This window comes from Cimex lectularius, unplaced genomic scaffold, assembly GCF_000648675.2.
Source record: "Cimex lectularius strain Harlan isolate CLEC.00 unplaced genomic scaffold, Clec_2.1 scaffold188, whole genome shotgun sequence".
NCBI classification, from domain to species: Eukaryota; Metazoa; Arthropoda; class Insecta; order Hemiptera; family Cimicidae; genus Cimex; species Cimex lectularius.
In genome coordinates, this window is record NW_019392882.1 from 774,078 (window position 1) to 786,583 (window position 12,506).

General features: G+C 35.1%; 1 protein-coding gene across 5 annotated transcripts in view; it reads left to right on the forward strand.

The window, feature by feature from the left end:
- Positions 1-12,506, forward strand: part of LOC106674369 (protein split ends) — a 169,198-nt gene that overhangs the window by 60,638 nt on the left and 96,054 nt on the right. For all 5 annotated transcript variants that reach the window (XM_014407015.2, XM_014407017.2, XM_014407019.2 and 2 more), the window contains exon 2: positions 8,323-8,583. In XM_014407015.2, the coding sequence (XP_014262501.1) occupies positions 8,323-8,583 (261 nt within the window). The remainder of the gene's footprint in view (positions 1-8,322; positions 8,584-12,506) is intronic.

Below are 12,506 nucleotides of genomic sequence, written 5' to 3' on the forward strand. Positions count from 1 at the left end.
ATCTCACAACTTTAATACACTTAACAAAATTAGCACAGTTTGCGTAAATAAACATTACTTTGTTAAGTGTTTTCCTTCCATCCAGCAATGCCTGAACTTAAAACAATGAAATAGCTCACTTGCATCGTAGTAAGTCTTTTAGATGAAATAGTTCATGAAGTTTAACCATCGATCTAATTTACGTCAGACCAAATTAATAGTTAATCCAAATCCAAGTTAATAGTTGCGAAAAGGAGTCAAAGATGTATTGAATCTGCTCTTGACTACCATCTTAAGCCTAGTATTGTGCAGAAACCAACCTTGGCAACAGAGCAGCCTGAACTTAAAATAATGAAATAGCACATTTTCATTGCTAACAGGCCGAGTTTGCTACTACCTCCTTTCGACTCGATCAGCACCCTTACACTATCTGGCTCAGTTTCCCTTGGCAGGACGTTTGGGAAACGCTCAATAGATTCAAGCATTGGGTGCTATTCACAGTAAAAGTGTAGCTATCGATCTACTTTAAATAAGTACCAAGGAAGTGCACAATGAAACTGAATGAACTTAACATAGTAAATAGCACATTTGAACACCGGCTAACCCTTTTCAATGGGTCTAGTGTGTTATTTAGGAATACTTGCGTCATGTCATTTCGATTTAACACGTTTAGCACAGTACGTGTACACCTATCGCTTCTGTTTTTTCCATGATACAACCAACAACCATTTGAGAAAAGTTAAAATACTGTAGTAATATTAAACATCTACAATAATTTTCCAGTTTAAACATTAATTCACTGTCATTAAATAAGTGGACCACCACGAGAAAAGTCTTTTAGGTAAATGAAACGTCAGAAGTTTCAAAGCGGCATGAATCTACTTGTATGTTATGCAACGTAATTTTACCTGTTTGTGACTTTTAAAACGGCATGTTTTTTAAAGTGAAGCTAATAAATCGTGGCATAAAGTTGTATTATGGAATGATGTGTGTGAACTGTACTTTCTCTGATACGTCTATTTAGGCTTATATGCGATGTCAGGCCAGACGGTCAGATCGATAATCCAACGTACAAGGGTATTTCTGTAGATTTTTCTTATTGGCATATAACGGTCTTGGGTTATTTTAACATTTATCCTTTCCCAGTTTGTAATCAATGTTGATAATAGTCCTTTTTAAGCAGTGATGCTCGGTAAAAACGTTGCCAGTCTGCCAATAAAGGTCGCAGTGTTCAAAACAAACATAATTCAAGGCCGGTACGATTCTCCTGGTGTGTGTTCGAGTACGACTCTAGGAAAAGGTGGAAATGTTTGATTTTAGAAAGCTCCACGGTTCTGTTACACATGCACAGGTTTTACCCGAGCCTAACTCTCAGGTCACGTATTTTCTGACTCAACCTTCTTGTTCTCACTCCCGGTGTTGCCGACTGGGGTGGCCTTATCTGGCAACGTCGCAAACGTGAACCCTTGTACACTCACTTCAAACGGAAAACGGACCCCGTGGCGTTTCTTCTCTTTATAAAACTCATAAAAAATTGAATGTTTTTATGTTGAGAATGTTAGGAACAAACCGGCTGAAAGGGGTGCACACGGTGTTTTATTTCATTCACTCCCTTTCTTCCTTTTTCACACTTTTTGTGGAATAAAAGGCATATTCCATGCTCTCGTCTTGTCCATTGAATGCAAGAACGATCGATATTCTTCTATCAGCTTTATTTGCTGTAAAATCCCTTTTCTCTGAGAAACATAATGCAAACATAAAAAAAATGTAATCATCTTACTACATTTCGGAATTGTCCTGCCTAAAAGAAGAGCAGCAGGAAATAATAAGAATGAATTTTTTTCATATTATCATAAAAAAAGACAGAAATGCAAAAACATGTTCACTACACTTAAAATGTTTACACTCCACAAAGTTGTTAAAACAGAAATCCACTTTACTTAGAGGCGAAACGCCTTAAAAGAACATCATATTTAAAATAAAATAAAAATAAAATTATTTAAAAAATAAATAAGTAAATGACACAATTAAGTCAATATATGTTTGATTTGTAGCTTTATTTTGATAGATTTTTAAAAGTACAGTCTACGTGTTTACTTCACCAAGTCCGCACTCCGAGTGGACCGAGTGCCGACTCCCCAGGTCGTCTGGGTGTTGCGCAGATCCTTTGCATGGTGGGGGGCAGCATGGCCGCACATACAGTGCAGGGCGCCGGAGGGCATGCGCCTTTTTTCTGCAATGGTGGGGGAGAGATTACACACACACACACGCACATGCACTCCCTCTTCTATGAGGTTTTTGTGTTATATTCAGCGGTGTTGCCGGTTCTTCGTCGTCCCTCTCCAGGCCCACCGGTCTTTGTACACCCCTCTCCAAGGGGCGATGGCAACAGTAGAAATTATTTTTTGGAGCCTTTCATCCACCGTCCTGGAAATGGGTGGATCGGGATGTATTCTGGTGACGTTCTCTCTCGTTCTCTGACCTCCTATTTTTTTGTTGTAAGAAAACACTATTTTGTTGATATTATCTCATATAAGAAATATAAAACAAAAAGAAAAGTCAAACTTATATCTATAGCAATTGCATACTACAGATACCATCCATTATATTTAAACTGTACTTAGTATTCTTTAAATTTTCAATCTGAAATCATGTTTTATCATATAAAATCCAAACTTTTTGCAAATAAAAAAGTACATATTGAAAAGATCAATTAAGTTTCTTAAAACTCTATTTAATGGGAATGATGGCAGAGGGTGGAAATAATAATGTCGGCAAGAATAAATAAGCCTTTTTTTATTGGTTTATAATATGTACATGATTGAAACAGAGAAAAAAGTTATTGATTTTCTTTTAGTTTTTCTTCTTCTTTTTTTCCTTCTCTTTCTTCCTCTTCTACCTGTTCTTCTTCTTCTTCCATGTCATAGTCATTTATAAACCGGCTCTATTTAGAGCGAAGGCCTCTCCCTTTTCCCTCCAAGCTGTCTTATCTCTTGTGAGTATTCGCCATGGTAACCTGATTTGAGTTTTAAATTTTTTACTTCTCCTAGTCCTACCTAGCATATTCCTAGGATATCTGTCTCTTTTTCATTGCATTTTCTAACTCTATCAGTTTATCTTCATTTCTTAACGATCTTACATTTAATGTTCCAATTTGTAAATTGTTTTTGTTGTTGAATTTGAGTGGGAGTGAGAGGATTTGGTCTCAGTTTCCCTCGGTGACCAGTCGTCCTGGGAAACTCTTAGTCGGCAAGAATACAGATCAATAAATAATAATAATGAAAATATTTGTTGTTTGTGTGTGTCAGAATCTGTAGTTTTTTTTAGAGGAGTCTTTGACTTACTTATTTTGTTGGTGTAAATCTCAAATAGGAAAAATAAAGAAGAAAAGTCAAACTTATATCAAATGATATTGTATATTAAAGCTACAATCATTGTTTAAATTTACAATTTATTCTTTGTAATATTTAAATTTTCAACCACAGATCATGTTTTATCGAAACAAAATTCAATTCAAACCAACTGTGATATTAGAAAATTAGTTTTTAAATTCAACAATAAAATTGTAAGAACAATGCTCTCGAGGCTAAAAAGCAGTGACCCCAGTAAGGTGCAATAATTTCCAAAAAGTATATCATGGCTAAAGGAGGCTTTAGGTGAGAGGATTAGACAGCACAAATATGATTAGACAGCCCTGGTACTATACTATCAAAACACTGCTATAATTATTGCCACACATTAAATTTTAATATCATAAAAACAATTGACACAGAAAATTCCCTATGTGAGGAGAGTACTTCAAGAAATACTGTTTTTACATAAACATAGAAATGCACGTAGTCTCCAAACAATCTGAATAACCTAATACAGTGGAATTTTGTGACATTTATTTATCACAATAATTGTGATGTTATTTAGGTTTACATGCCTTCCCAATATTTCAGTCGAATTGTTCCTTATCTTGCATTTTTTCCCTTTTTGGAATCAACATGTTTGCTGTTTTTGTTCATTTGTATTCGAGGAATAAAGAGTAGTAATTAGTTAATTTATCTATATTTTATTATTTATAAAAGTATATAAGATGTATTTCTAGATCGGAAATTATTTATTTTCCGTCTGAAATATGTGCCAGCGTGGAATTGAGAATGTAGATTGTATTATTATTTGTACAAAACCTTATTATTTGTGGAGCACTATAGATTATACACTGTTCAATTTGTATTTATCTTTATTTTCATTGATTTATAATTATTGCGCCTGAAATTGTTCATTTTGTTGAAATTTTTCTAAATATTGACAGATTGTTTTCAATTTTTTATTGGAACCAAAATGAAATCGATTAATTGGTTTGGAAGTTGGGCAATTTTATTAAAGAGTATGGGCTTTGCATTATATTCTTCAACATTTCTATCTTCCATCCAAAGTATACACACAATTTTTTGGTCGGAAATATTTTATTTTGTTATAAATCTAAATAATATTTTGTCCAAAATAGTTCTTAATATTGCTAAATTTTTAAGCGTGTGGTAATTAAAAGGAATTAAGAATGTATTTTCCATGTTTCAAAACATCAAAATGTAACATTTTTATCCAGGGTTGATGGCTATGATAATGTCAAACCACGTAGTTGATTGGTATTGCAGCCAATAAAACACTTTAAATGCTTCAAATTTTAAAAACTTTTTAAGCAATTTGTCTGTTGTATAATACTAGCTTTTTCATTTATTTAAAAATGTGTTGCAATCAAAATAGGAAGGGAAAATCATCATAATCCAAATTCCTATTTATCTGTCTTTCTTTTCTCATAAAAGTCCACAGATAATTTTTGTTTGATAATTGTCTATTTTGACAAAAATTGTTGTCCATCTGATTAGATTTTTTGTTTATTGTGAGTACAAATTTAAGTTTAAAAGGAAAAACGAACTTTTTTATTATATATTATTATTATCATTTATCTTTTAATTATGTACATATATTATATTAATTGTACACGATATTTCGAAATGAAAAATTATGTCGGGGGGGGGGTATTGGAACCAACGATTTTATTTTCTGTTAAAGAGTGCAGATTTTACATTGATCAAAAGCGTTATTTGTCTGTCTTTTCTCAAGTCTACAGAGAATTGTATATTTTGATCAAAATCTGTACAAATCTTTGACGATTTTTTATACACTTTAAATCTATAAGTTTTATGAAGGTTATTTTTTTTTCAATTAATTAAACTTTATATAAGGCATTGGTTGAGATAAAAAAGTCAGTGTCACGAGCGGGATTCGAACCCACGACCCTCGGCTAAATACGCCGCTGCTACTTGAAGTCACGATAGCTCAAGTGTGGTCGATCGGTCCAACGGACCACGACTCAAATGAATGGAGTTATTTTTGTTTTTTCTGCAATGGATTTTTGTTAAAATAAACGTTTATCAAGTAGTGGAGTGTCTTAAAAGTTTATGGATGCTGCAGTCCTAAATTTGTCTATTATAACAACAATAGACCTAGAATTATAAACAGAAAACAGCAATATCTCACTGGCACTCTCAACCCGACACGCAAGAATGGCACAATTACGCAGAAAACAAACACTGAGTGAGTAGAAATACTTTGATTGAATATAAAAAAAATTTTCTTTTGCATTGTATAAATTCACTTTTTTCCACATCCTATGTATTTGTTAAATTTAAACAATGTTTGTAAATCCCAGGCTCTGAAGATGATCTCAATAAAGATTGAAACGTTGGCACGAATCATTTTTTTAATTTTTTTATTATTTTATTTTTTTGATTTGTTTGCATCCAAATATCAAAAACCTTTTTTAATTTCTCATTCTTTTGATACTGTCTACTGTTAGGTGAAAATTATGGTATAATTATTTTATTTAGAATTAGATAAATGCATTTTTTTTAATCTTATAGAAAAAAAAAAGATCGATTTTACATGTTACTAGTGTCATGATTACAGAAAATAAATAATCAATTCTTCATCTCCCTGGTGTTCTGATTGTCTTTCAGAACGAAACGTTTTGAATACAATGACCGTTCTTCTAAAATTCTTCAGAAAGAAAAGCTGAAACCATTGTTTTGTCATGCCAAGTACTTCATTGCAGAATCAAGATGTAGGGATGGCGTTAATTGACGTAGAAAGACAATTCGTCTTTAAAGCCTCTTCAGCGAACGCTCGTGTCGGTTCGTTTGTCAAAAAGAACCTTTTAAAAGAACCATTCTGATTATGGACAAGAGCGGGGATGTGCGGACTCATGATCATTGCTTATTTCTGCGGTCTCACCTGAATATTCAGGTTCTATGAATTCCCGCATTCAATAGATATTTTTGGACGATGCTTGTTCGAAGTCTGGGGGGGGGGGTGAATTGCGACGAAATCCTCGTTGGTCCGTTTTTATTGACCCTCGCGGATAGGGATGCGACTCTCGGTCAGAGTTCAGGGTTGTTCTGAATCGATGCAACCCCTTTATTTTATTTATATTTTAAAATATTAAAGGGGTATTTTTTTATTATAACTTAACATTTTCTATTTCGAGCTTCTTAATAAACTTTTCCAACTATTCCATTTATCATATTTTATTGCGTATCGTTGCATATTGTGATGTATTTAAATAGGTAAACCTTTGTATTTCTATTTTAGCATATATTTTCAACAATTTTTTAAAATGGAAATATAATCAGATTTTAAAGGCTAACATGATTACAAAAACACAATTTCCATTCAATTCAATTCTATTTTTAGCCTAAAAAAGGAAAACAAGTGGAAACAAAAGGAATTGTTAAATTTCGTTATTTAAAAAATAAAAATAAAATAAGCGAATTACTCTTGTCTCCGCTGTTGGACCATACAGAAAGAAAATTATAAGACTGTCCTCCCGCAACCACCAATAAGTTGTTTTTATTGGAAATGAATGTGGCGAATTGTTAAAAAGCTATTTGGAAACTAGAAACGACTATGACTGCAGAGGAATATAATCTGTAAATTGAGCTGTTGGTCGAAGAAAACAAGGACCTACTAAGGGATCTTATTTTTTAACAGAAAAAGGACAAATTGGGATACCTTTTGCAGTCTGAGATTTGTTAGAAATTTGTCTCAGTTCATTCTGGTCCGCCAATTCTCGCTGTTTTATCTCTATGTCCTTCTCTTCCCTTTAATGATTAACCTTCTTTGGCTAGAAGTCTGACTGCGAATAGCCTATGTACATTTTTTCCCAATGTCTGGCACGTTCGACTGCAAGTTGTTGGAACCATTTTCCACAATTTGAGTTTTCCTAACCATCCTGATAATCTTGTTTTCCGTTTACATTCTTTTACATCTTCAATAACTGCCATCCTGCAAACTGGAGGCCTTTTTTGCGTCCTGGTAGGTTGGTATGCATGTTATCGAAACGATTTTACTCAATTAGGTCTTCCGTTATTATCTTGGTGTTCGCATAGTCTTAATGGTTTATGTTACATTTCTTATTTTCGATAATTGGCCTACTTTGACCAGAGACCTGATCGAGATTACCACTACGTACTTTTTTTTCTAAAGCCTCGTAGATAGTAAGTGCAAATTTTGTTTTGGGGTCTGCGCTTTTTCCGCTTTCAATTAGCTTGTTAAGACAAGTATCCAATTAAAAAATATGATTTAGCATTTAAGCAGTACTATCATAGTCTTATGGGTTGGTATGACAATTGTTGAATACTTTTCTATTATACTACTTTACTAGAGCTTGATCATCCTTGCTCGCCTGATCACACTATTTTACAATTACGTCCAATCTTATCTTAAATAATTAGCCTTCTTTGACAAGAGATTTGGTTAAGAATTGGCATATTGTGCTTTATTTTTCGTTTGCAAGTGTTCAAACGTTCTTCCACTGTTCGATATTATTTCACCTTTCTTGTCCGACTGGTCTCGTTGTTTTACATTTCGTCCTGTTACTTCAGTGGTTAGTATCTTAAGAGAAGATATCACAAAAAGATTTAGCCTTTTAAAACGTATTATCATAGCCTTGTAAGTTCAACTACCATTTATCTCCAGCATCGTCCAGCTCTCATTCTGGTCCGCAAAATTATTGAGACTAGATTTTACGAAGTATTTTAGCTTTTTAACAACACATTATCATGGTATTACAGGTTTTGTCTTAGACATTAGTCCAGTACTTGACATCCTGGTCGGTTCATTATTGTGTAAGCGTTTTACACTTTGGCCTTTATCTGTCGTCCATGTTTACCTTTACTCTACTTGTTTTTTCATACTGTTCGCTTATAACAATGTGTCACCGACCTTATTTCCAATGCATTACCTTTTTTTCATATTGTTGTTGTTGATCATTATTAACTACGTATATTTTTTCAGGTATGGGCGAGTACAGAGTGTCAAACTCCTTGGCCGAAGCAGCAAGGACGAGGAGAACAGTAGTGGCGGTGTCTGCGCCACTGTGTCATTTATGGACATCAAATCTGCTGCAAAGGCTCACCATTCGGAGCAGAAGCTGGACGAGAGGGTCCTCACGACGGAGTACCACGAACCTGCGGCCATCCCAGGGCCAAGCCAGGTTTACGGTCCATCCACGGCGACGACCAATTCAACGTCTACTCCGAGATTCTCGACCCACGGGTAAGAAAAGAATTCTCTCTTTAAGATTTTAACGAATAACTCATAAAGATTTGAGGGTTTGTCTTCTGGAAATTAGTGAAGATTAGAAGAGCCCGTTAAGTTTTTATATGCTGACTTAAAAAACAAGAAATCTTGCAATCGCAGGATTATTAAGCACTTGTAAAATAAAAGTTCCTTCCAATTATAATGCAATTTTTTTTAAACTAAGACAACACCTCAGAAAACATACTCAGTTACTAAATTTAATCAAATGAATCTGAAAGTCTTCGAGTCTCGTTGTTGTCTGTTTTGCACGTTTACCGCGAGTTTCTCCCTTAACCGATATCTTCTGTTGTTCGCTTCGGATGTGAGAAGATTGAAGAAGACGCCGCCTTCTGGATATACAGTGTGGATTACGGAAGAAGATTTGTGAAGTGTATTGTGTTTTCGAAATGGTGCTCCCAGTGTGCCCATGGTGTTTATCCATTTCCCAGCGATTTGACCCAGCGTGCGAAACTCTCAATAGCGGTTCGAGAAGGCTTAGCATGCCTGCATGTCAATAAACTGTAGCGAGTACAAGGCTTGTGATCCATTAAAGATTAATAACTAACAAATTAACTTGTGGAGATTGTTTCAAAGGAATCGCCTCGAAAGTACAACTCGTGGCCATTCCTTTACAAATATATTATAATGGGCGTAATAGACATTTGCTATTAAAGTTCACGTTTAAACGATGCATATTTGTTTCGAACTCATTCAAGCAGAATTATTTGGAATTCCCTAAACAATTTTGCCTTCAAGGCTTAAAAATCACTTATTAATTTTTTTATTGTACAATCAAATTCTCAAGTTTTTTATAAGTAAATGAAATAATTACCAAAAGTTAGTTAAAAACCTATCTCCGGTCGCCTTTCTCGCTGTTTCCGGCTTTCCTCTCTTTTGGCTTTTTTTTCGATTGATCATAATATACAGCCAGGGTTATTTTGAAATTTAATAAGGCAACGTCCTCCCGCTCCCTCCAGGGTCAAACGTCCATCCATTCCACGACCTCAGCTACACACGACGATAATTCGTCAACGACATCGAAATCAGGGAGGGGGTTACGTTTTTCCTGCTGACACACGTGAAATGTGCCAGATGGTGTTTTGGATAGGAGTTTGGTGACGTGAGTTTGTCCTTGTGGCGTTGTATATTAAAAATGGAAGGATTCCGCCGTCCTGGAGGACGTTGTTAACCGTCCGCGACGATGTTAGTTCAAAGAAACTACCATAGTTAAACATTGTGGATTATTTTTTGGCAAATATTTTTATAAGTCTCATGAAACTTTGTAAAGCATATTTTTGATACCAAGTCATCCACTCAACATAAAAAAGCAATATGGACGTCCAGGAGTAATTTTATTAAAAAAATTCGCCACGGATAAGTTTGTCGTGTTCAAGGGCTTGAAGGGTACATCCATCTACATCCTGAAGCAATTAATATTCACAGGAAGTAATATAGCCAGGATCTAACATTTGACATAACTTACAAATATTAACTACTAGCTGGATTACTATTTATACTTAAAACTAAATTTGCAGCGATATGATTAGGTTGATGTGCAACACACTGAAAATCATTCTAAGTTTACTTGAATTAAGGGGCTTAATTGTAGAACTGTCTCAAATATGAATTCATATTGATTTTCCTTGTCAACTAAGATATTATAACATTGAGACATAAATGATGTTAAGCCACCCCAGGAAGGAAAAAGTATAGTTGTTGGATTGAACCTGATAGCGATTCTTTTTAGCTAAGGTGACGTTCAGGTCATGAAACATTTGAAAGCATATTTTTTGTTTCATATCTTCTATTCGACCGATGAAGATGAAGGAATGTAGTTCTATATGTTTCTGTCCCAGGGTCCTAATCCACCTACGTTCTGAAGCAATTCATGTTCATCAATGTCATGGCCCAACATTTGACATTACTTACAAACGTTAACAGATGACCTATTAGTCATTAAAGTTAAAATTACAGTGATGTAGTTAAACTGATTTGCCTCCTTATTGAAAGACCATCCTATTGTTTACCTATTTCTTTGCACTTGACTTGAATATAGTGAAGAGCAATCTTTGAATCAAAACAGGTTTTCCTTCTAGTCAACAGTCGTTTTAATAGTTTGTGGGTTAAGACGGCATACATGGAATCCGATGGCGATTCTTTTTGGATAGATGACAATGGGTTTGTTGAAGCATATTTTTTTGTCTCAAATTTTCTGGTCAAAAGAAAAGAATACACTACATATAGCTTTTTTACGCCCTGAGTAGCCTGCCTCCTGAGAAAATTTTCAATCATAGGTTGATGTTGATAGAAGAAATGGAAATCTAGAAGGTTTAGAAGGGGGTTTCATGTTCCCCAAGCTCTGCAGCCTTCTGGCTTATTGTATTTTCCTAGTTACTTAGTTTCAGTCCAATTGACTCGATCCTTTATGAATTATTAGGTCATTGACTGTCGTTGCTACAATTCTTTTCCCTGGGTTTTATTTGTATCCCAGGTTATGCCTCCATTGAGCGGTAGCCTTCATATTCGAAGATCACACGAGTGGCTGTTTCTTCCCCCTCATGGCATAACTTTCAAGTGTGGTTATTGTTGAATAAACCCATATTATATAGATGTTTTATCAGATTTCATGACCGGTATGGAAACCTATCGTATATTCCTTCAATAATATAAAGTACGGTAATATGTTCACTATATTACATAACATTTGACAATACTTACGCAAAATCGTGAAGGATTCCACATACAAAGGTTAGGATATTGAAATTAGGCCTTATAAAACATGGCCAAACCAGTACACCTCTGGAAGATCTAGCTAACGTACTTTTATTTCCTTGAGTCTTGTCTTATCGTCAAGAACAGTCAGTTGTACTGACTATAGATCACCAAGTAAAACCACACCTCCTCGAATTGAAACCCAGTATAGTCATTTTTGTTATCATTATAGCAAGATGCTTGACACTGAATGTGGTACGAATCATTTTGGCATAGGCGATGATGAGTTGATGTTTGACTCAACTAGAAACTTTTAACAGCATGCATTTTGTATTTATTTCTCGACCAAAGAAAGGAATGTAGGTGTAAGGTTTTTATGTCCAAGGGTCGAAAGGGTACGTCCATATTACTCCTGAAGCAATCCCATTCATAGGACGTAATAGGTAGAACGTTAAGTACTTACAATTATTCCTTTATGTGAAGTGCACCACACTGGAAGATCGTAGGATACGTGGGTCGTTCGTGTCTTGCCTTGAATTTCGTGAAGCCAGTTGAACTTTGGTTGTACATATGGAGTTAAACCACCAAATACACGTTCACTCAAAGTCAAAAATTATTACAGCTATTTTCGTTGGTTTTACAGCAGATGCACGCTATTAAATCTGAAGAGCTTTTTTTTGGCAGAGGTGATGGTTGTGCGCAATGGGGGCGGGTGCATAGTGTATTGTCGAGCCCTTAATTTTCCTGGGTCGTTGACCCCTCGGAAGCCGCTGTATCGACATTCTAGAAGTACGACATTCGAAGTCCGCATCACCCACCCTTTTCTGCCTCCACCTGCTGTCGCAAAGTCGAAACGCGTCAATTTTTCATCTGTCAACCCGTTATGAATGGGTGCCGAAAGTTTTTTTTTTTTTTCACGAGGGGTGAATTTAGACCTATTTTTGTCAGATTTAAGTAGTCAACTCCACAACAAAATACTCGTGTATAACAGTAAATGCTTATATAAAAGCAGTATAGATAAGTCAAGTTAAATTTTAAATAGTTGAGAAATTATTTATACAGTCGATTACACACCAAGTCCCTCAGGTATTTCCTGCTTCTCAGCCTACGCCTGAACTGTGTACACCTCTCGATGTCGGCCATTAATGATTTATTCAAACCGGCTCGGGGTTAAATGAAAGTATATT